General features: G+C 48.5%; 1 protein-coding gene across 1 annotated transcript in view; it reads left to right on the top strand.

Annotated features, from left to right (window-relative positions):
• The first annotated feature begins 955 nt into the window (after positions 1–955).
• The window catches only part of ABR (ABR activator of RhoGEF and GTPase), a 187,868-nt gene continuing 164,497 nt past the window's right edge, over positions 956–24,326 (top strand). Inside the window, exon 1 of the mRNA XM_079798863.1 lies at positions 956–2,282. Within this exon, the coding sequence (XP_079654989.1) occupies positions 1,235–2,282 (1,048 nt within the window). The 5' untranslated portion in view covers positions 956–1,234. The remainder of the gene's footprint in view (positions 2,283–24,326) is intronic.

A 24,326-nucleotide genomic window follows, 5' to 3' on the forward strand; every position in this document is an offset into this window, starting at 1 on the left:
AGGGGGAGAGACCCTGGAAAAGGGTGGTGCAGCCCGGTGTGGAGGGGAGGGTGAAGCGGGGGTCCCCAGCCACCCTGCACTGACTGCCAGTCCAGGCGCTTGTCCCAGCTTCCCCTTTTCCTCCCCTCCCCGCCCCCAGGGGAGTTGTTGAGGCCACAAAGAGGAGTGGAGGGTCCTCTTAGACACCCAGGGGTCTAGGGCCCGTGCGGTCGGGGTTTGATGCAGTCACAGGGGCCACTGAGCAAAGCCATCGGGGCTGTCACCCTGGCCTATCTCTTCCCCCAAAAGCTCTAGTGAGCCGCGGAGAGAACGCTTTAGGTGACTTTAAACACACACACAACAACAACAACAACAACAACAACAACAACACAGTAAAGTTTTACCCCCGGTTTGGGTTAGATAGCGCTGTGATTTTAATCAAGTTCAAGGCGCTCAGTAAATGCCGGGAAGGACAACTCCGCGGCCAGGAGACCCCTCCCTTCGACACCTGCCGCGCCACATCGCCTTCCCCCACCTTCCCTCCGGGGTCCAGGCGCCGCCCCGACCCTAGGCCGAACAGGCGGCGGAGAGTCGGGTGGCGAAGGGTAGGCTGGCGGCCCAGGCGCCCCCACTCGCTCCCTCACGGGGACTCCCGCCTCCCCGCGCCGCGCGGCCCCGTGCTCGGGTGCAGGGAGCCCGCGCGGCGGCGGCACTGCGCAGCCCGCCCGGCCGGGGAGGCGCAGAGCGGGGCGAGGGCCGCCGCTCCTGGGGTCGCGGGCGCCTCGGGGTGTCCGGCGCGGAAGGCACGCGCGCCGCGGCCCTCCCCCAGCCTCCGGGCGGCCCGCGCAGCTAGAGGCGCCTGCAGGCCTGGCCCCGCGCCCCCGAGGCCCCGCCCCCGCCCGGCTCTCCCGGCGCCCGAGCCCGCAGGGCGCCCGCCCCGTGGCTGGGGCTGCAGACCGCGGCTCCGCGCGTCCTGCCCGGGCGGGCCTAGGGCCCCCAGACGCCCGCCTCCGCCTCGGGTAGATGCTTACGTCAGGGAGGCGAAAACCAGAAGAAGGGGAAAAAAAAAAAAAAAAAAAAAACCGGCACGAGGGCGGAAGGGGAAAAACTTTATTTTTTCTCTTATTCTCTTCTGGGGCTGAAGCGAAGGGGAGGCGACTGCGCCAGCGCGGGCTTCCGGAGAGCCGGGCGCGACCCCGGCCGCTGAGCGGAGGAGCGGGGGAGCGGAGCTCCGAGGCCCGCGGGGGCGCCCGGCATGTGGGACCCCCAGGACTTTGAGCGCCACTGGCAGGCCGAGTTCCCCGGGCAGGCGGCGCCCGTCATGCGGCTGGACTCGGTGCTGGACGTGGAGCAGGAGCTGGAGCGCTGCAAGCTCAACCTGAAGCGGCTGCAACAGGTGTCGGCCGAGGAGAAGTTCAAAGTGTCCTACCTGCAGTCGGTGCTGGCCGGGGAGCAGCGGGACCTGGGCTGCGGGCGCCGGGGGGGCGCAGGCGGCGGCGGCGGGGCAGCTTCGGCCGAGGAGCCGGCGTCGGCCGGGCCGGAGCGGGCGCCGCCTCTGCGGGAGGAGGAGGGCGCAGCGGGCGGCGACGGCGGCGAACCCCCGGGACCCGCGCGCCCCGATCCGGAGGTGGCTGCCCAGGCCGAGACTCCGTGCGTGTGCCTGGACCTTCCCGCCTGGCCCGTGGCGGCGGGGGCCGGGGCCACGGTGTGCAGCTTGACCGCAGCCATCCACCAGCAGCTGCTGCAGCCTCGCCTCCTCTTCAAGCCGCGGGAGGACTGCGCGCCCCTGGGCCACGATGGCGCGGTTCCCAGGTCCCCGGGCGAGGAGCCGGCCTCGGGGACCCGGGCGGGGCGGGGCTCCGAGGAGGGCGAGCCGGACGCCTCGGGCGCGGATGATGGGGGCGACAGCAGTGACCACGACTTCGAGATGGTGGATTTGAACGAGAAATTCGTCCTGGGCCACTTGCTTGTGGCCCCTTGTCGGTTCGGCACCCGCGGGGAGGCCGAAAAGGCGGCGCGGGCGAGCAGCCCCCATCGCTGGATGCATCTGATCCCCGGGGGCCGGCGGCTGCAGCGCCGGAGCCGCGACCTGGAGCAGCTGGAGTCGGAGGCCAAGGACGGGCGGGGCTCGCCCATCGCTACGGAGGAGGCCCCCCGGCGCGGGGCCCGCGATCACCACCCCCGGTGGCGGCGCAAGGGCTTACTGTGGGTGCCCGAGCGGGACTCGCCCAGCCACAGCTCGCCGGAGCCGGGCAGTGACTGCAGCCACAACAGCTCAGACCACGAGGACGGCTCCTCTGCAGGTAGGCGCACCCCTCTCTAGATCCCCGATTTCGCGCACCCCCTGGGGGCTGCTGGTCACCTCCTGCACCCCATCCCAGGCACACCTTGTTGGTCCTGTTTAACCTCAGGCGCCTGGGAAGAAGGGAGATAAGATTTACCTGTTTACCTTGAAGCCACTTGTGGAACTTAAAAAAAAAAAAAAAGCCAACACCTAGTGCAGAGTGATTTGGGCTTGGGCGGGTTCATAAAAATAAACATTATGGCGATGGCAGGGGTGATGGAATGTGTGCCTGGCCAGACCTTGGAGGAATCTTTCACTTAGGCCTCAGCCTTTCTGCTCTGTCTGTTGCAACGTCACCCACTCTCACCTCTTCCAACTCACCCTCCACAGGCCGGCCAGATCCCTTTGCACCACACTGATAGCATCCTTCTCTGAGCAAACTGGTGGCTGCCAGTTCCCCCAGATTCCTGGATGCGGAGGTCTAAATCTTCCACTCAATTTTCTGAACGTTATCTCTCATCTCCTCCAGCCTGTATCTCTGTTCCCGTCAAATTGAAACAGGTTGTCACTTGGTGAAAGGTACATAATCCTCACTGCCCCCTGCCTTTGCTGCCTGGCCCCCTTCCTAGAAGGCTGCACTTGGTCTGTCAGCGTCCTAGGAGCTAGGAGCCTGAGGGAGAAGGGAAAGGCTTAGAGTTACAGAGTCTTCAAGCTGGCCTCGTGCCCAGAGATCATGTCTAGGGCAGCGTCTTTACATGATGAAGGAGGAAACGGGAGCTCAGAAAGATGAAGAGCCTGCTTGGAGTGAGCCGATGGCTCCACTTGGACCTCCTGTCATTTGTGGTTTCCCCTCACATCTGCCCTCTCTTCTGAGGGCAGGACCTGGTCTTAGGCAGTTTGCATCCCCTTGTGATCGTCAGCTTGGTGTCTTGCACAAAGTAAGTGCTCAATAAATATTTCTCGAATAAGTGTCTCCAGCCACAGGTCAGGGAGGAGGAAAGGATGGGGATGTGGGGTGGCCTGTGACTGCTCCTTTGCTGTCCCCTGGGACTGTCAGGGTCTCCTCAACTACAGGGACGTATGACTTGGTGTCTGTCTAGCTCAAGCTGAGACCAAGTACTTCAGATGCTTTCCTGCTAAGTGAAGGGAGAAAAAAAAAAATTACTGATGCTGGGATTGTTCCAAAATTTCCATTATTAGATTTTTATCTGGGTAAGTTTGCATTTGAATGAAAAACTGTCTACGTTGCTAAAAGCACATTTGGAAGGTCCATCAAGTCATCTGTTGTGATCAATTACACTTATTCATTAGCAGAGATTGGCTGCTCTTCCCATAGATCCTGCTTTTGCCGCCCATGCTAGTACCGTCTTTTTTTTTTATGTGCCCCTTTAACTTAAAGCAAGAGTCTGAAGATTGCACTCTAGTGCCAAGTTTCAGATGCCCTCAGTGGAGGCTACCCAAGCGGTCCAGCGCTGCTTCAGAGCTGGCTCCAATCCCATCTCCCCTCAGACCCACATCAATCACCCTGCCGGGTGTGCCCAATGCACTGGATTTTCTCCAGGGAGTGATTTTATTTCTTCGAATAAAATCTGTCTCCTCTCTTCTTAAGGGCACTCTAGCCCAGAGAGCACCGTGATGCAGATTAGGAACTGGTGTTCCCCCTGGCCTGCCACTACAAAAGGTGCCCCCTTTGGGTGGATCAGTGATTTAAAAAAAAAAAAAAAAAGATTCTCCTTCCTGTGGACTGAAGACTCCAGCCAGGACACATGTCTGGCCCGCTGGGCTTTGGCTAGCGGTGCCTGGGCAGTATTTCAGACATCTCTTCAGGGCAAGCTCTGCAGGGGACCCCTGCACAACTGCAGGTGAGGGCGCTGCTCCTGTCTCCAAAGCCTCCCCAGGGAGGAAGTGAATGGGGGTGGGCAGGCACATGCATACATGTATGTACACACATCCACATGCTTCTATACATGTGTACATGTGTGCACACAGTCACATAAATGTTGCATGTTGGCACACCATCTAGGAGAAAGAGACTTCAGGCATACAGAGAGGCACTAGAGCGGAGGGATTCACGCCAGGGGTTTTCACACTGTGGGTGACAGCCCACTGAAATCATGTGGTGAGGAGTGAAAGCATTGCCAGGCTGCCTGGCCTCCCTTGGCGGTCCCTGCTTCGTTTTTTTCTCCATTGCGCTCACCCCATTACCACCTGGGATGCAACGGTTTTGTATGTGGATCTTACCCATCTTTCTCTCCAGTAAAACGTAAGCTCCAAGAGGGCAAGGATGTTTGTCTCTTACTTTCACTGACATTGCCCCAAAGCCTAAACCAGGATCTAACAGATGTTAGATGTTCCGTACATATTTGTTGAATATGCCCCCCCAAAATGCATACACCCTTTAAGAGCTGATAGCTCAGTTTTGAAAATGAAATGTATTTCAATAAACACTGCCTTCATAATTATTCAAAGTGTGTGTATACATTTTTGGGGGACACCCTCTATATTTTAAATGAGATGGAACAGAAAAGAAAGCTTCAGAGTGTATTGCACATGGTAATGGTGAGTATTATTCTGTTTAAAAGCTTTGTCTTGCCCAGCTGCTGTGGCTCAGTGGTTGAGCGTTGACCTATGAACCAGGAGATCACGGTTCAATTCCCGGTTGCAGGCTCCATCCCTGGTAGGGGGCGTGCAGGAGGCAGCCAATCAATGATTCTCTTTCATCATTGATGTTTCTGTCTGTCTCTCTCTCTCTCCCTCTCTCTTCCTCTCTGAAATTAATAAAAGTATATATTTAAAACAAAACAAATATTTAAAAAATTTTCAGTTATGTATAAATATGTGCATAGATACTGGTTCCTGATGTAGAATTATTTCTTGGTGTGGGTTGGACAGAAAGCTTTGAAAATGCTAATAAAGACCATGGGCTCTGAAGCCAGATTGCTGGTATAACCTTGGGAGAAGTTATTTGAATTTTCTGTGTCTCAGTTTCCTCTATAAGACGAGTGAGGCTAACAAACACTGCTTAGGTCATAGCGTTGCTCTGAGGAATAGATGGAATGTTATTTCTAAGGGCTTTGAACAGACCCTGGCGCACAGATTTACCCAGCGTCCACGAACCATGGCCACAGGTTGTTTTCCTTGAGTCAGTGCTCCCACTTCCAGATCACCCTGAATCACAGATGGTTTGGCTTTCTGTGGTGCATGTGTTTTTCCTAGCACGGCTCCGGCTCTTTCTAGCACCTTCCAGGCAGCAGGGCAGGGCCCAGGGCAGAGTGGTCATCTTAGCTCATGAGTCTCTCTTGCTGGATTGGCCCTCACGTTGTTTCTCCCTCTCCACCAGCAATGATGCCCATTTTCTGTACTCAGAGATCCTTAACTGAAGGTCAGGTTTATTGGCAATTCAGACTCTGCCTTCCTCTCAGGGTCTCAAGGAGAGAGATTACTTGAGACATCTTAAAGACCCAGTGGCAAAAAAAGAAAGAGGAAAAAAACAGGCCCAGCGACAGAGGAGCTCCCCACCCTGGAAAAGGGCTGCTTTCTCTTAGATGAGGGGCAGATCCATTTGGGGGTTTTTCCTACACATAACAGCCAAATCAGAATTTAAATGAGTTAGAATGTCTTTTTTTTCTTCTTCCCAATATATAGAGAGATCGAAACATCAGTGAGGAGAGAGAATCATTGATAGGCTGCCTTCTACACACCCCATACTCGGGACTGAGCTGGAAACCTGGGCATGTGCCCTGACCGGGAATGGAACCGTGACGTCCTGGTTCATAGGTCGACGCTCAACCACTGAGCCACACGGGTCGAGCAGAATGCCCTTTTTCTTTTAGTATCTTTCTTTTAGCACCTTGCAGCCTTGGTTGGTATCTAGGCCATGTTGCCTTGAATGAGGGTGGTGGTGTGAGTGGGGTGGGGCACGGGGGCTACACAGCTAGGATCAGCTGTGTTGGGTCATGTGTGCGGTGAAGTCATACCTCTGTCTGTGTCCTGGTTCTGCCCCTCACCCGGTGTGAGACCGTGGCAAACCACTGACCTTTTCAACCCCAAACTTACTAAGGGCTTCCTTGGTGCCAGCTCCAGCTCTAAGCATTTTTTACGTATTAACCCACTTATACCACTCAACAGCTTTATGAGATGGGCACTATGATTACTTCCATTTTACGTATGGGAATCTTGAGGCCCAGAGAGCTTCAGTCACCCTGCCCAACGTCACCCAGCTTATAAGTGGCACTTCGGATTTGAACCCAGGCAGTCTGACTCCAGAGCCTGTGCGTTCAAATAATAGCACCTCCCTCTCTGGAGAATTAAGATTAAGGACAATAAAATAATTAAAGAGTTTAGCAAAGCATCTGGCACACAGTGCCCATTAAGTGCATACGTGTGTAGTGTACCCGTGTGCGTGCATTATTATTATTTTCTTTATCACTGAAGTCCCCAGAAGACCAGTCCACCTGCTGCTGAGGTCAGCCATTAGGGCTGCTGCCCATCCATGGGGCTCCAGGGTGGATTTGGCCTCGCAGGTGAGCAGACCTCCTGCTGGACTTTAGACCGCCCCTCCTCAGCTGGGCACTCTTGGGCAGCCACAACTGCATGCCCACATGAGGAGGCCCTGGTGTTTTTGTTTTGTTTTGTTTTTAAATATTTTTTATTGATTTTAGAGAGGAAGGGAGAGGGATAGAGAGATAAAAACATCAATGATGAGAGAGAATCATTGATTGGCTGCCTCCTGCACACCCCCTACTGAGCATCCAGCCCGCAACCCAGGCATGTGCCCTTGGCTGGAATCGAACCTGGGACCCTTCAGTCCCCAGGCTGACGCTCTACCCACTGAGCCAAACCGGCTAGGGCAGGCCCTGGTGTTTTACCTTTCGTGCTGACATGCTGGGCCCCCTCAGCCACAGAGGTTGAATGGCATGTCCCTCTCGGGGTTGATGCATTCCTTCTGCAGCCTGTGGCCTCCCCTGTGCCACGTGCACTCTTTGGGGACCAAAGCCAAAGGTGCTTTCAGAGTCAGGCATCCTTTTGACTAGTAGTAACTATTCATCTGATATTCTGGTTTTAGTTCAGATGACAAAGTAAATATCATTAATATTTTAAAGTGGTAGCATTTTTTCCTTGCATTAAACTTTGCTCAGTAGAGAAGGAGCAGTCTCTATTTTCGCTGACCCTTGACATTCACTCATTCATTCATTCATTCATTCATTTCTATTTTCGCTGACCCTTGACATCCACTCACTCATTCATTCATTCATTGATTCATCCATCCATCTATCCAACAAGGATTTATTGAGGTTTTTACTTCATACCTCTGTGTTAAGAGCTGAGACTACAAACATTGCTGACCTGCTGTTAACGTTCTCCCTGGCTCTTTGGCTTCCTAAGGTATAAATCACAGGTTTTTTAAATAAAGAAATAACTTCCCAGCAGGTAATTTGTCAAATCCTGCAAAGACCAGCTAAGGACTGTTATTTAGAAGTTCGGCAACATTCAAGAGCCCAGAACAGGAAGAGATCTTAGACTTGGTCTAATCCTGCCTCTTTCCAGACAGATGAGGACCCTAGAGCACTAAAAGTAACCCCAAAGTCACATACTCATGGTCCTTAAGGTAGGTCCTCCCAGCCAGATCTAGGCTATATATATATTGCCTATTGATTTCAGAGAGGAAGGAAGAGGGAGAGAGAGATAGAAACATCCATGATGAGAGAGAATCATGGATCGGCTGCCTCCTTCAAGTCCCCCACTGGGGATCGAACCCACAACCCGGGCATGTGTCCTTGACCAGAATGGAACCTGGAACCTTTCAGTTCGCAGGCCGATGCTCTATCCACTGAGCCAAACCGGCTAGGGTGAGATCTAGGCTTTTTCCATTGTAGCCTATGGCCTTTTCTTTCCTGGGATTTTAAGCAGAGAACACTGAAGTGAGTCCTGTCAGAGTCATAGTACCAGGAGCAGCAGACTGTCTCCTTAAGCCTCACAGCCATATCAGCAGGTGGAAATTATTAGTCCCATTTTATAGGTGAAGGTGCTGAGGGTTAGAGAGGTAAAGAAATGTACCCAGAATCAAACAGTTTATAATGGGGTCAGCATTTGAACTTGGATCAGTCTTACAAAGCTGGCACTCTTTTTTCTTTTTTCTTTTTTAAAAATACATTTTTATTGATTTCAGAGAGAGGAAGGGAGAGGGAGAGAGAGAGAGAGAGAGAGAGAGAAACATCAATGATGAGAGAGAATCATCAATAGGCTGCCTCCTGCACACTCCCTACTGGGAATCAAGCCCGCAACTCAGACATGTGCCCTGACCGGGAATTGAACTTGACCTCCTGGTTCAGAGGTCAACGCTCAACCATTGAGCCACGCCAGCCAGGCAAATTGGCACTGTTAGCTCTCAGCAAGTCATGCTGTCCTGGCCAGCTGTAGAATTCCAGATTTCTCAACGTGGGAAAGCCCTGCTATCAGATTCTGCCAATCTGCCAATGAAGACTTTTTATTTTTGATCTTCATGGGAAATGCATTTCCTGCTAGGTACTCACTCATGTTACCTAGTTCATTTGTAACCTGGTGGGTTTTTTTTTCCCCTTCCCGTTAGTGACTAATGAGATTTTTGCTCCAGAAAAAAAAAAAATCCCTTGTGTTCAGTGGATGTGTTTGAATAACTTAACTCAAAAGTATGATAGAGTAATTTTTTTCCCATTCCCTGTTGTGGAGAAGACATTAAAGAACTCTTTGAGGCATATGCTGGTGGCTGGCTGTGATTCATTTATAACCGGAGTTGATATTGCGTCACTGTTTGCTTAGTTCCTCAGTGCTGGCCTCTCTCCTTCCCCTCGCCCCCCCCACCTTAACCATCTACATCTCACGAACACTGTAGTCAGTCAGAGGATGTGGGTGGGCTTAGCAAGTTCTTCCTCCTCTACAACCAAGCCTGAAAATGTTTCTTCTTATTAGGAGACTATTCATAAAGCAATTGACTCTGTCTTTGACGCTGGATCTTTATGTGTTAAAGTCAGTATCTTCATGCAATTTCCTGGCTTTGGAATAATGGTTCAAACACTCTCTGCAAGTGTTCCCCAGCTTGCAGGGTTGTGAGGCTCATGTTGCACAAGTTCCTGACTTTCTCTAGGCCCCAGGTTTCGTACCTGCTGAGTAGGGGTGATGATGATAGAACTGTGTATGTCAAGCATGTCAAACTGGCGGCCCGCGGGCCGCATGCCTCGTTTATTTGGCCCGTGTTAGCCTTTGAGTTTGACATGCTTGATGTATGTCATAGACTTGGGAAGCTTCAGTGAGATAATGTGTGTAAAGTGGCATAGCATAGGGGCGGGCACCTACGTGTTTAATAAGTCTTAGGTGGTGGTGTTGTGACTGTTCTAAGTACGGGAACGTTCCGTTTGGCTGAACCACGACACAGCTCATATTCACATATCTTCATGTGATGAAGTTCCCCAAGCCTTTTCGTCTTATCTCTTTCTCTCCATTCTTACCTTCCTCAGGTCCAGAGGTGTGTTTTTTTGTTTGGTTTTCTTTTTACATATATTTTTTATTGGTATAGAGGGAGGGAGAGGGAGAGATAGAAACATCAATGATGAGAGAGAATTATTGATCGGCTGCCTCCTGCACGACCCCCTACTGGGGATCGAGCCTACAACCTGGGCATGTGCCTTTGACTGGAATCGAACCCGGGACCTTTCAGTCCGCAGGCGGACACTCTATCCACTGAGCCAAACCGGCTAGGGCTCCAGAGGTGTTTTGCTCCTTTGTGGTCTCTGGTCCTTCCCCAGTCAAGCCCTGTCTCCCCCAACATCTACAGAACCATTAATTATCTGGCTTCCTGTTTCCTACTTTCTACCCACTTGCTTCCGGCCAGTGCTCATCCCTGCCAGTGCCTTTTCCCCTGCTCTTTTTGGCATTTGAGATGTCCTCCCACCTCCATTTGCCCAGATGCAACGCCAACCTTTCCTTTGAGGCCTAGCTTTTTAAATTTTTTTTTTTTTTGCATTGATATTTATAGAAAGTGGAAAGGAGGGATAGAGACACAGAGAGGGAAACATCGGTGTGAGAGAGACACATCGATTGGTTGCCTCTCCCAGCCTGCAACCGAGGCACGTGGCCTTGACCGGAATTGAACCCGAAACCCTTCAGTCTGCAGGCTGATGCTCCAACCACTGAGTAAAACCGGCCAGGGCAAGGCCCGGCTTTTTTATGGAACCTTGTCTTGGTTATGATATGGGTTTGCTGTATAAGACAAAACACACACAGAAGAGTGGCGTAAGCAGGAGGGAGGTTCATTTATCCCTCATCTAAAGAATCCCAGAAGTAAGCAGTGCAGGGAGGGTATGGTGACCACACCGTCATCAGGAATTCAGGCTTCGTTTGCCTTTTGCTTTCCGCCTCACGTTTTCCTCATGGTCCAAAATAGCTGCTGGAAATCCAGTCATCGCATTCCTGTTTCAGATAAGAATTAGAAGAAAGAGAGTGAGTAGCAGCTATCCGTCTGCCTTTTAGGCAGTTTCCCGGAAGTCTCTCTGAACAATTTCTGTTTAGATTTCAATAGCCACCTCTAGCTACAAGGGAGCCTGGGAAATGTAGTGTTTTATCTGGGCATATGGCCACCTCATATAAAACAGGGGCTCTGTTACAAGGGAAAATGGGAGAGTTGATATTGAGTAGGCAACTAGCAGCCTCTGGCACTAGCCTTTTCCAGCTACTCCAACCCATCTTGTGGTTCTTGGAGTGAGCCTCACACTCGCACAATTGTTTTATTATTGTGCCATCTATTAGTTCATTGACCCAGTGAACAAATAACCACTGAACCGCTGCTCTGTGCAAGGCACGGCGCCTGTTATTCATGCTCTGTGAAGAGTTGCTCTCAAACTAAGAGGTTAGCTGGCCTCCTCGAGGGCGAGGAACATGGCTTGTGCTTCTTTTTTTAAATATATATTTTATTGATTTCAGAGAGGAAGGGAGAGGGGAAGAGAGAAACATCAATTATGAGAGAGAATCATTGATTGGCTGCCTCCCGCATGCCCCCTACTGGGGGGCGGGGATTGAGCCCGAAACCCGGGCATGTGCCCTCGGCCAGAATCGAACCCGGGACCCTTTAGACCTCAAGCCAACGCTCTCTTTCCACTGACCCAAACCAGCTAGGGCATCTTTTTCTCCCTCACAACAATATCTTTCACATAGCTGGGTAGGCACTTTGTAAGTCCTGGCTGATTTTGGAGTAGTCACAGTGAGCAGCTCATTGAAAATAGGAATTCCCTGACTTGGTACTGTGCTAGACGATTCCGGTTGTGTAAGGTTTGTTTCTGGTTGATTCTGGTTTTGAGGAAGCACAGCAGGGAGACCGGGGCGAGGGGCATCTCTGAGCATCGGGGCTGCCTTGTAGCCGCATAGATTTGTCCAGGTGTTGGGGGAAGATGTGGCTGCTTTGGAAGCTGGACACTGTTTATATACCAAACTGGAATTATAGGCAGCAATCCCTGTGCCCACCTGACTTTCTTGACCACGGCCGTCTCCGTAGCTGTATTCACACCACGTGACTCCCCCTTGTTGTTGCTGCCCTGCACAGCTGCAGCGTGATCTGCAGTCTTGGCGCAGCCAGCGTCACCTGCGGTCCGCGTCTCTGTCTTCCCGTCTGATCCTGGCTTTAGCGTGCCCGAGACAAGGCTGTCTGACGGGAGGCTGCCTAGAGCTTTGCCACATCGTGAAGCTGCTGAGCAAATGATTGTTTTAAAGTTCTTATTGGCACGTAGGAGGAAAGGAACGGGGATATATTTAGCTTCTACTACCTGCAAGGCACTATGTTAAGTGTTTCACCTACACGATCACGTTTAATATTCAGAACGGTCTCCTGTTCTAACTGTAAGGTACTAACTACCATTCTTATTTTGCAAAGGAGGAAACTAAGGCTCTGACCAGCTAACTAACAAGCCCAAGTTTGCTTAGAGCTAAGTAGCCGGGTTATTTTTTTCCCCTCCCATTGAAACAACTAATTAGTTAATTTTCTTGAGAGATAATTGACATTTTATAAAGTTCACCCTTTCGAAGGGTATGGCCATGGTTTTTAGTATATTCACAAGGTTGTGCGACCATTACCCCTTTCTCATTCCAGAGCATTTTCATCGGGACAGTGGCGGGGGGGGGGGGGGGGGGTGTGCGGGGGGGCATAGGCAGGGGGGTAGGGGGGTGCTGTTTTTGAATCTAGGCTTTTCCTACCACCGTGCCATTTCCTTTTCTAATTTGCCACATGCAGTGATTTAAAATAAGGAGACCGGATCTGGGAAGCATCAGGGCTTGTTTGGGTGAGATTTGTACGCAAAAGGACCACCCACTTGGTCGGCAGCGTCCTGATGCCCATTTGAACGGCTGCAGGTGGGAATCGCCTTGATTCCTCGGGGCCCCGTTTTACCGGTTGTGTTTTCTGGACTTGGGGCCTGGGGCAGAACATCCCAAACCTGAGGTCCCACGAGCACCCCTCATCCCTGCCAGGGGGTGATGGTTGGCGTGGTGAGAGGGGCCCTTGTACGAACCTGTGTCTTTTTGTCTTTGTAGCCCCAGAATGTCATAGTGCCTGGGATATAGAAAGTGCTCCATACATGTTCACCAATACTCAGACATTCATTTCATTGCCTCTAATCTGAACCACTGCAAAAACCACTTGTCCTGCCTCTCACCGTTCTCCTCTAGCCCCCAGTTATCTTCCCAAAGACAACGTGATCTAGCCCGTAAATCTCCATAGGTTAGACTGCAGTAATCATACTGGTTGTCTGTCCCTTTAAAAAGCTTTCCTCCTAAGCCCGACCTAGCAACTGCTATTTTCATGCTATTGGCCTGCACCGGATCACATGGCCACTAGCTGGCCTGAGGGCTGGTGATTCAGAAACTGTAGCTCTTCAGCCTCTGGCGTCAAGATTGTTAAGGGCGAAGGGCATTGTGAGCGGCTTTCGGAAAACCAGTCCCACAATCCTTCTCTGGACTTTGTACACTCACTCATTTCAGCAATTAGAAAACGGTGTAGGATGGTTTGCTTCTTTGTGACCCACACTGGATTCTCAGCCCTTAAAGTGTGTGTGTGCTGGAGGGAAACCACTTCTTTTTTTTAAATGTGGGTGTGTTTTTTGTTTTTTTTTAAAATATATTTTATTGATTTTTTACAGAGAGGAAGGAAGAGGGATAGAGAGCTAGAAACATCGATGAGAGAGAAACATCGACCAGCTGCCTCCTGCACACCCCCTACCAGGGGTGTGCCCGCAACCAATGTACATGCTCTTGACCGGAATCGAACCCGGGACCTTTCAGTCCGCAGACCGACGCTCTATCCACTGAGCCAAACCGGTTTCGGCGAAACCACTTCTTTTAACTCTAGCATCCCTGCCCCCAGCACGGGGCTGGCATATTGTATTTACTGAACAAATAAAAGAATTATTGTACGTTTTCAAGTAAGAATTTTATGGGATTAGAATACCTGACCAGACTGTTGGGGTTTCTAAGCATTTAAAGACTTTTTTCCACCACCCCCCTCCTTCTCTTTCTCTTCTTTGCCTTTATCTTCATCTCTTCCTCCCCCCTTCTCCTCTGTTTGGATCAGCAGGGCCCATCGATAAGACATATTCTAGAGCTGGGGTGGGTCTTTCTTCCTGAAGCCCTTTTCAAACTTCCCGTGCCTCAAGTACATGTTGATGTGTGCCCTGGCGTGTTTGCTACCATGTCTGCCAGCCAACCAGTTGAGAATTTGTCCCTCTTCCTGGTGGGAGTGTGTTGTTTCCTGAAGGTGGGCAATGCAGAAAAAGGCTGACACGTCCATCCTGACCAACTAGGACAGTGATGGCGAACCTATGACACGCGTGTCAGCACTGACACGCGTAGCCATTTCTGACGACACGCGGCCGCATGCCGAGGATGAAACATTTGCTGCTTCTGAGGATGAAACATTTGCCACTAGAGTCTTGGAGTTAGTTTTTTCCTCAAAGTGACACACTACCCGAGTTATGCTCAGTTTTTTGGCAAAGTTTGACACACCAAGCTCAAAAGGTTGCCCATCACTGAACTAGGACCTCCCAAGCTCATGGAGATCTGTTATTAGGACGGTGAACTAAATATTTTGGTTCCCCCATTGCTTTCTGGGAACATGGTGGGTAGGATGACTGGTTCCCTTGAAATCAGGTATGACTGTCTGCCTAGTTCTAGTCGATGAGTTTGAATGGAAGTGATGTGTGCCACTTCTGGACCAGAGCACTTAATGCTAATCTGAGACCCTTCAGAGCTCTTTCCCCTTTGCTATTGCAATGCACAATGTTCCCGATGGTGACTGCTCTATCAGCCTGGGTCCTAGAGAGAGGGAAAAACAGAGCAGAGCAGGCTCCTAATCAACCTGCAATGGACATGTACTACTAGAGTGAGAAATAAATCACGGTTACGTTAGGCCACTGCAATGTTCAGTGCTGTTTGTTACTGCAGCATTACCTAGTTTATCCTGACTGACACAAAAGCCTGATTTACATTCATACAGAAGAATGGCTCTTCTGAGCCTAAGAAATCAATGTGTTTTCCTCAAAACTTCTAAGTACCCTTCTCACTAAGGCCATTGGTAACCATAGCTGTTTGTATGTGTATATGAAAGGGTGGGTCTCAACTATGTAAAAAGCAATGTTAAGAGTGGCCAAATTGTTTCACCAGTGCTTCATTCGGTGATTTGCTAGAAGGATTTATGACTCAATAGCAGATCATACTCCTGGCCAAGATTTTGTTTTATTTTTTTTACAGAGGCTTCAGGGCAAAAGTAGTGAGAAATAAACATATCAACAGACTCTAGAGAGGTCCAGCATAGCTTTTGGTGACCTTTCTTATCTGAGGCCAAGTAGGAGTGCTCTCTCTCTAATAGCAAACTACCAAGACATATGTGGAGTATCTTCCCTCGAAGAAGTCTGTTTGAGTCTCAAGGTTTGAGACTCTTAAGAGAGTTGGTGACATAGGCATATCCTGCTAAATAACCAGCCATGGCAACCAGAAATAAGACACCGCCCGCCGCCCCCAATGAAACCAGATGTACACTACCAGTCTTGATGTTTGCGCAAAGAAACTTGATAAGCCATTACAGCATGGTCCATTGTTCCAGGTGCAAAATTATGAAGTCACTAACATGGGGAAAGGATACCAGAATTAAAAACCATGGAGGCCACCCTGGCTGGTGTGGCTTAGTTGGTTGGAGAGTCATCCCATACATCAAAGGGTCTCAGGTTCAATCCCCTGTTGAGGCAGGTATGGAAGGCAATTGATCAATGTTTCCCTCTCACATGGATGTCGCTTTCTCTCTCTCCCTTCCTGTCTCTCTAAAATCAATTTTAAAAGAACAACCATGGAAACCTATTTTGCCCATGATGTAGTAGTATATTGACTTTATTGGTGAAGGCCTAAATGTCTGATTGCCCAGATCTCTGAGAAATGTGATTCCCGTGGGGGATTTTGCACATTTGGAATGAGTGTGACTCTCATAAAAGTTCCAGAAATGCAATATAATTTTCCAAATTCTTTATTAATTAGATTTTGGGGCCTATCCTCTAACCTACTTACACCATTATTTATTTGAAATCAATAAAAAAAAAACACCCAGACTTATAAACAAAAGTTTGAAACTATCCATTTGCCATTTGGAGATACCAGACTTAAAATGAGATGGTTTTGTAATGCCGAGTGTTTAGTAGGAGTATATATTTTAATCAATACAGCCCCATGAGATTAAGTATCATTCCCATTCTACAGTAATTAGTCTGGAAACACTGAGTCACTTGCCCAAGTCACACAGCTGATAAAGGACAGAACTAGAATGGAACCCAGTTATTTCTGGGGCCAAAGTTACTCTACTCCATCTTATCGCTGACTCTTACGCTCTCCAGACTGCAGCTCCTCCTCTCCAAAAGAAGCTGTGTGGGCTGGATGGGTTTCCAGGTCTAATTTTATGAGCACCAGTTAAGTTAGATGACTTGGGACTCTGTACCAGGTAATGGTTAAGAGCTTGGCTTTTAATCAGAGGAAACTGGGTTTGGATCCAGGTTCCCTTGTTACTTTGTGCCCTTAACCTTTCTAACCCATTGTCTTTTCTGAACAATGGAGATGGTGTATTAAAGATTACATGGATCCTGACCCATGTGGCTCAGTTGGTTGGGTGTCATCAGGTATACCAGGAGGTTGCCCGTACAATTTGGGGGGCCTGTGGGGGACAGCTAATAGATATTATCTTCTGGCGTTGAAGTTTCTCTCTCTCCTCCTTCTCCCTCTCCCTTTCTCTCTCTCTCTCTCTCTCTCTCTCTCTCTCTCTCTAAAAATCAAGGAAAATATTAAAAAAAAAATTAAATGGAGCCCGCCTATGTTGCTCAGTGGTTGAGTGTCAACCTATGAACCAGGAGGTTATGGTTCCATTCGGGTCAGGGCACATGCCCGGGTTGAGGTATCAATCCCCAGTAGGGGGTGTGCAGGAGGCAGCCAATCAATGATTCTCTCTCATCATTGATGTTTCTATCTCTCCCTCTTCCTTCCTCTCTGAAATCAATAAAAATATACGTTTTTAAAGATTAAATGGAATAATCTTTTGGAAAATGTGTAGCACAGTGCCTGGCATACAGTAAGCTCTGTGTAAATGCAGTCACTGGTATAATGGTCAAGCGCATGCTGTCTAGGACCGCGTTGCCTGGGTTTGAATCCCAGCTCTGCCACTGAACTGCTACGTGACCCTGAGCTAACTTACATTTTTTTGCGCCTCCGTTTCCATATCTGTAGACTGAGGGTGATAATATGATAACAATACCTAATTAAGTTGATATGAAGATAAAATTACTCCATGTATAAAGCACTTAGCAGCTAACACACAGTGAACAGTGTGCATTGGTTAATTTTATTGTTATCACAGTCATTACGGGTTTGGCCACGTCTATCGCTGAGAAAGACTGTAACGGTGAAAAGTGGGATCTTACACCTCTTGTTGCCTGGTCATATCCTTAATTGAAATCTGAGGCTTCAGGAAATCCTGCAGTTTGAATAATCCAAGAGCGGGAGCAATGGAGCATCCAATTACGAATGCCTCACAGCTGCAGCCGGGGAGGAAGGTGAGGCCTTGAGCACTGTCTCGCTGAGGTTGTGTTCCTATCACGGAGAAAGCCTTGCTTTGTATGCAGCTGCCTTGCCTTGGTACTGCCGCATAATTATGCCTTTTTGTTTTATTTTAAAGCATCTTGAGGAATTCAGAGCCCTCTCCCGCTGAGAGCTGCAAAGCCAAAGAGTGTCATGTCTCTAATGAGCCTTGCGGACTCTCTGATGGTCCCACCGAGGCATCCACGGGCGCCCTTTGAACACAGGCCACCATGCTGGACCTCACTGTGGGACTCCCTGAGCACCCCCAGGATCCCCCACGCCTGTCTTCTTTGTCTCAGAGGGGCACTGAGTTGCTTCCTGAATACTAGGCTTGTTGGTAACCTTTGTGGGCTGGCAGCGAGAAAACAGAAATTAATTATTCATATCAGCGGGCCTGAAGGAGCTGTTGTTTGCAGAGTTGACTGTCCTTCTGGCTTCCAGACCCAGAATTCCCCAGGGCCCTGGGACAAGCAGAAGACGGTGTGGTTCTTAGAGACAGCTGCTCTGAAAGCGAGGGGGCAAGTGGCCGCCCCCAGGCTACATGCAGCCTGCTGATGTGCTTTGTGGAGGGTTAAAACAAAATTAAAACAATTTAAAATGGGGAGATTTTGCATAAAATCTGATTTCTGGCTTTTCTTGAAAGATGGGAAAGTATGCAATACATGTGCAAATCATCAGGCTGAATAGCTGACCCCTTCCGACTGGACATGATTCCCTAATTGCTTCAGCCTTCCTCTGGCCCCTTTATCTGCTCGCATTGTGCGAGGTGTGTGTATAGTGTAGTGAACCGAGCAAGACTCTGGAGCTGAGCTGCCTGGCCTTGCAGCCTGCCTCTGCCCCTTACTAGCAGTGTGCCCTTAGGCAAATGACTTAACCCCCGGGGGCCCCATTTTCTTCATCTGTAAAATGGGGATGATACATAGTTTACATCACAAGTTTGTGAGAACCGTTGAGTTAGTTAAGTGCTTAGGATAGTGCCTGTCACATATTAAGTGCTGCTTCGTTGTTGATAGCTACTAGTATTACGCTACCTGTCTAGTGTTTTAGGCATTTGAGATCACGATCCCTGTGTTAAAGACCTTTTCATAGGAGAAAAAAATGTATTTATTTCCTACTGTGCCTCTTAACTCACTAGTAAGTGTTTACTCCCTCCTCCAATCTGATTCCCTTGGAATGTAAGTTAGAGTAGCCCTACCTACTGTAACAAACCAACTGCAATGTATCCGTGGCTTAAAAGGCTAAGTTTGTTTGGATTCACATAACAATGAAGTCAGCGTTCCTGATGGGCAGGTTTGCTTCCCTTGGTCACTCAGACCCCAGGCTCCTGCACTCTTGTGGCTCTGCCCTCCTCTAGGCAGTTCTCAGCTTTCAGAGAGCACTAGGGGAGCAAGGGGATGAGACACACTTGCTTCTTAACTCTCTTAGCTCAGAGGTGATTCCCATTTCTTCCTTTCATAGTCCATCGGCAAAGACAAGGCATATGTCCCCTCTAAGATGCAGGGGTCCTGGCAAATGTAGCCCCCGACTCTGCATCTGCTCCCCAGCAAGAGTCCTACTCTGGGGAGGGGGGCTTGGGCAGGAATCCTTGGAGGAACCCCAGCCGTGTTTGCCATCACAGTCATTGAATGAGCCCCAAATCATCATCCTCCTGGACCCATTTTCTTGTTGCCTCTTCTAGTCTCTGAAATGTTTCCAAGGGTGACTGCCTTGTTTTTTGTTTGGTTTATTGGAGAGATAAGGAGAGAAACGACTATTTCATTTTCAATTTTATGCTTCAAATTTGTATATACCCTAAAAGTATTGATTTCAGCTTTTGAAATTAGATTTGGTCAATATGTTTCATCTGAACTACCTATATGGGTAGAAATACAACATAACCCTTGTGTTATATATACATTGAAATAGCTGTGAAATTTGAGGTAACAAGACCATTTACAATCAGAATTCTTAGATTCAAATCTTAAATCTCTACTCTCTTTTTTCTCTTTTAAATTGGGTTAGCTGTAGACATCTAGCATTTAGCCTTGTTAAGGTAGGTAATTTAAACTTACTAAAACAGTTATTCATGGGATATATATATATATATATATATATATATATATATATATATAAAATATACTAGTACCACAAATTCCAAAAAGCGATGAAAGCAAAAATAATTTTTTCGGTTGGAGGGAACCTCCGACAGCTAATCTTTTGGAGCAGGAGGGTGGCGGGGAAGAAGAAGTCCAATGCAGCATTTCCCATCTCTTCCAAATAGAAAGTGTCCTACCCTGCCTGCCCTTTTAAACAGTTTGTTTCTTTGGAACCACAGAGCCCGTCATCTTTGAAGAAGTGCGCTCACTGTGGGGTTATGACAGTGTGTGTTTGCTGAGGTTTGCACACAATCTCTGAAAAGCTAGCACACAGGACTTGTTATGAGTTAGGAAAATGACCTTCAACCTCTGGACCTTAATTCAGGCTAAATAATACCTGCTTTCCCTGGCCGGGTAGCTCAGTTGGTTAGAGCGTCGTCCCCGTAGGCCAAGGTTGTGGGTTTGCTCTCCTGTCAGGGCACATACAAGAAGCAACCAATGAATGCATACATAAGTGGAACAACAAATCGATGTTCCTCTCTCTCTCCCCCCTTCCTCTCTCTCCCTCCCCCCCCCCTTTCACTTCCTCTCTTTCTCTTTAAAAATCAATAAATAAAAAATTTAAAAATGTATTTGCTTAGTCACCTAAAATAGGGTTACCTTCCTGCTCTGGAGGCCCCTTAGTTTGCTATCCTGGCCCCAAATTGACAGCTTTCTCTGGCCCCCAAATCACAGTCATTAGGGGAATTCACTGCAGGCACAGTGTGGAAGGAAAACCCAGACTCTTCAGTGTCATGTCTGACCACTTCCCAGCTTGACCCAACTCCCGCCCCAAGCACATTACAACATCAGGAGGTTTTAGAAACTGAAAAGTGGAACCAGTCTCCTTTGGTTTTGGGGTTCAGCTTGTTTAGCGCCAGGTCTTAAAGACAGGCCTGTTTTAAAACAAACTCGGTGGACCCTGTTCCGGCAGGTGGGTTAACGCTTGCTGATTCTTTGTGGCTCCATTCAGGGATTTGCTGGGGAATTACACACGCCTTTAGCTGTTTAGCAAAAAGATGGAAAAATCTCTCGAGTCCAAACCATCATCCCAGATATGGCTCTTCCCCCAGCACTTGTCTTTGTATCTCAATTTAGCACCTGTTTCATTCTGCCTCCTATTATGCTCATCTCAATGTGCCCCCATCTCACAAGGCTCCCTGATGGCAGGAACTGGTTTATGGTGATTAAAGGGTACAGACTCTGGACCCTGTTTCCAAGCTATAAGGATTTTAAAAAGTTACCGTATTTCCCTTCTCTGTGACTTGGTTTTCTCACCTGTAAAATGGGTGCGTTAATAGCATCCACCTCCTGGAATGCTGTGAGGATTAAACAAGGTCATCCATGGTCAGTAGTCAGCACAGTGCCTGACAGAGACTGAGAACTCAATAAATATTATCATTCCCCTCTGTTTTCCTAGCATCTGCCATAGTGTGTGTCCCACCTGCTTGACAAGCATGTGCCAATTAACCTGAAAGGACAACTGAGGAAATTGCTAAACGATTATTCTTCTACTTTTGGAATAACCAAGATAAAGGACTGACGCTGACAGGCAGAATTCTCTGCGGGAACACTGTAAAAAGACAGATTCCTGGTGCCTAGCCCCACTGAAGTGGAATCCCAGTGGGTCTGGGCAACACCTGGAATCTCTCTCTCTATATATATATTAAAGATGTATACATTTATTAAAACTATATTTTTAACAAGTCAAGGGGATTCTTAGCACCTCAGAGTTAGAATTGATGTGAGGTGGTGGTCAGTGTCTGGTGTGTGTGTGTGTGTGTGTGTGTGTGTGTGTGTGTTTAATGTGCACTTTTATAGTTTGTTTTATTGAAAAGACATTTTATTACAATTGCCACCAAATATGGAAAATAGGGTGAGGCTATATGTATTATACCCTTCACCCCCCAAAAAAAATTCTGTTGTGGTAAAACACACAAAACATACAATTTATATTAACTGTTTTTAAGTATACAGTTCAGTGGTTGATGTTCAGTATATTTACATTGTTGTGCAACCTTCACCACAATCCATCTCCAGAACCCTGTTCATCTTGCAAAACTGAACCGATTCCCATAAAACCACTCCCCATCCCCCCTTCCCACTGCCTCACACAACTGCCATTCTGCTTTCTGTCTCTATGAATCTGAGTACTCTGAATATCTTATCTACATGGAATCCTGCAGTATCTGTCTTTTTGTTTCACTTAGCATTATCTCCTCGTGGTTCCTCCATGCTGTAGCATGTATCAGAATTTCCTTCCTTTTAAAGGCTAGATGATAGTCCATTTTGTTTATGCATTTATCTGTCGGTGGACGCTTGTTGCTTCCAAGGGTTAGCTGTTGTGAATAAAGCTGTGTACGGTATCTTTTTGAGACCCTGGTTTCAGTTCTCTTGTGTATATGTCCACAAGTAGAATTGCTGGATTGTGTCTGGCAAGACCCTTTCTTTATTTTGGTAATCCTCACCTGAGGATGTTTTTTCCATTGCTCTTCAGAGTGGAATGGAGGGAGGGAGCGGGGAGAGAGGGAGAGGTAGAGAGAGAGAGAGAGAGAGAACATCGATGAGAGAGAGACACATCAACTGGTTGCCTCCCCACACTCGGGGGCAGAGATCAAACCTGAAATTCAGTTCGGTGCGTGGGCCGATGCTCTAACCACTGAACACATTGGTGAGGGCAAGGTGAGGCCTTTTCTGCACACACAGCCCCTAAGATTGACATTAAAAGGAAGCCAGGAAAAAAAAAACACACACCAAACAGACAAATAAGCAAAAACACACACACACAAAACACAGTTTACTTAAGAATTTTAGGTGCTTCTAAGCGAAATGTGGAGGGAAAGCCCTTTTGAGTTTGTGTGAGTAGATAAGGAGGCGCCAGGCAGGTGATAAAGTAGCCCATTTGTGATGGGAGCCAGGAAGCAGTCAGAGGGAGGAGGCCGCCCCAGGGGACCTTTGGCCTGAGAGCACGCACAGCAGCAGAGAGCTGAGCTGATGCCTGGCCCATGGCACAGAGCAGTCCATCGAGACCTGCTGTTTTGAAACACTCGGCCAGTTGTGGTTTCAGGCATGTAGGCGGCCCCCTTGTTGATCGTGGTGTTTGGAGGTGTCAGGTTCCGGGTTTGAGTGCTCACCCTCATTCATGCTCCCTTGCTGAGCTCTGGGGAAGGAGGGCACTGGGGTGGGATCACACCTCTCCACCCAGCTGACCAGTGACAGCCCCCAAGCCCCAACACAGGTGGGCTGGGCCTCTCCTCTCCACATTCCGTTATGTTCTGCCCCTACTTCCCCGGTCTCTCAGAGCTTTGCCTTCACTGGCTTAGAAGTCGGTGCCGTGAAATACGTGTGTGTTCTCTTTGGAAGCGGAGGTCAACGGGTTGGAGTTAAGACGACAGCTTCGCTGCAATTTGTAAATTCGCTGAGTTTGTAAACAGGCAAACTTGCTGGGCTTTGATAAACGAAGCTTTTTCCCGGCGTTTTAAAAAGTCACTGTGGGGAGCATGAAGTACTTATAACCTCCGACCCAATCAATAAGGAGGTCAACAGAACACCTTGGCAGTAATGCTCAATGTTTAGGGGCGTGTCTGAATCATCAAGCATTAGAGGGTTGAAAGAGAAGGATTTGGACAATAAAACAGCGCCCACTTCAAGGCAGGTTCGGGAGAGGAAAACATTGTATGTCTGATTTTATGACCGTGAGACATCAATTCGGGGCTACCATAAACTTCTATCTAGGAGGAGGAGAAAGGGATACCGGCAGCATTAAAGCTACCTTTATTGACGCCTGAATTGTGCCAAGCAGTGCACCTGGGAGGGAGGGAGAGAGAGAGAGAGAGAGAGAGAGAGAGAGAGAGAGAGAGAGAGAGGGAGAGAGGGAACAAGAACCACATTGATGTGAGAGAGACACACCAATTGGTTGCCTCTGCAAAAGGGTTCAAACCGCTGCTTCAAGAACCTTCAGTCTCACTGTGGGACTGGCTGGTAAGCGGGTTTTCACTGCCTGAATGTATATACCATAGAGAGACCGTGCTAAGGGCTTGCCATCTGTAACTGGCTCACGGGACACAAGGTAGGACTTTATAAACTGTTGGCAGCCACTGCTGTTCAAATGCCAAACAGTAATAATCACATCTTTGCTGGTTGACCAGTAGTTACAAAAGCGGTAGCTCCCATTCCACAACCTTGAGGGTACATCCTTTGGCACGTTTCCTTATTTGTGGCTGTGGGTGCCGCCATCTTTTGAGGGTGTGACAGTCAATTAGCATATTCCATCCTTATTGGCTGTGGGCATCACCATCTTCGAGGGTGTGACAGTCAATTAGCATATTCCCTCCTTATTGGCTGTGGGTGCCACCATCTTTATGATGGCGTGAGGGTCAATTAGCACATTCCCTGTTTATTAGATAGGATATGATTTGTATCATGTCTAGAGATTTGGGTGAAGAAGGAGTGGCCATATGAAAAGTTTATCATGATAGTGTGAAAACAAACAAATGCCCTGCATGCACTCAGTCTTCCACCTTGAACCAGAAGCCCCAAAGGAAAATGAAGTTAGAATTAAGATCTCAGTTAAAATTTAACATCCTAGTATACCATGAAGCAGTGTTATGTATAAGTGTGTTTTCAATATAAAAGACATAAAAACAGTACTAAAGTGTTTGGAATAACACATGCCAGTCCTTGTCATCTCTCGCTGCCACTTCCAATCCTCTCTCCAGAAGGAACCGGCCGGTAGCAGTTTGTTGTAGATTATCCATCCTTCCAGTCCTTTTGTGGCATATGTACAAGAATTTGTATGTAATTTGTTTATTGTTCCATTTATC

This window comes from Cnephaeus nilssonii, assembly GCF_951640355.1.
Source record: "Cnephaeus nilssonii genome assembly, chromosome: 19".
Lineage (NCBI taxonomy): Eukaryota > Metazoa > Chordata > Mammalia > Chiroptera > Vespertilionidae > Cnephaeus > Cnephaeus nilssonii.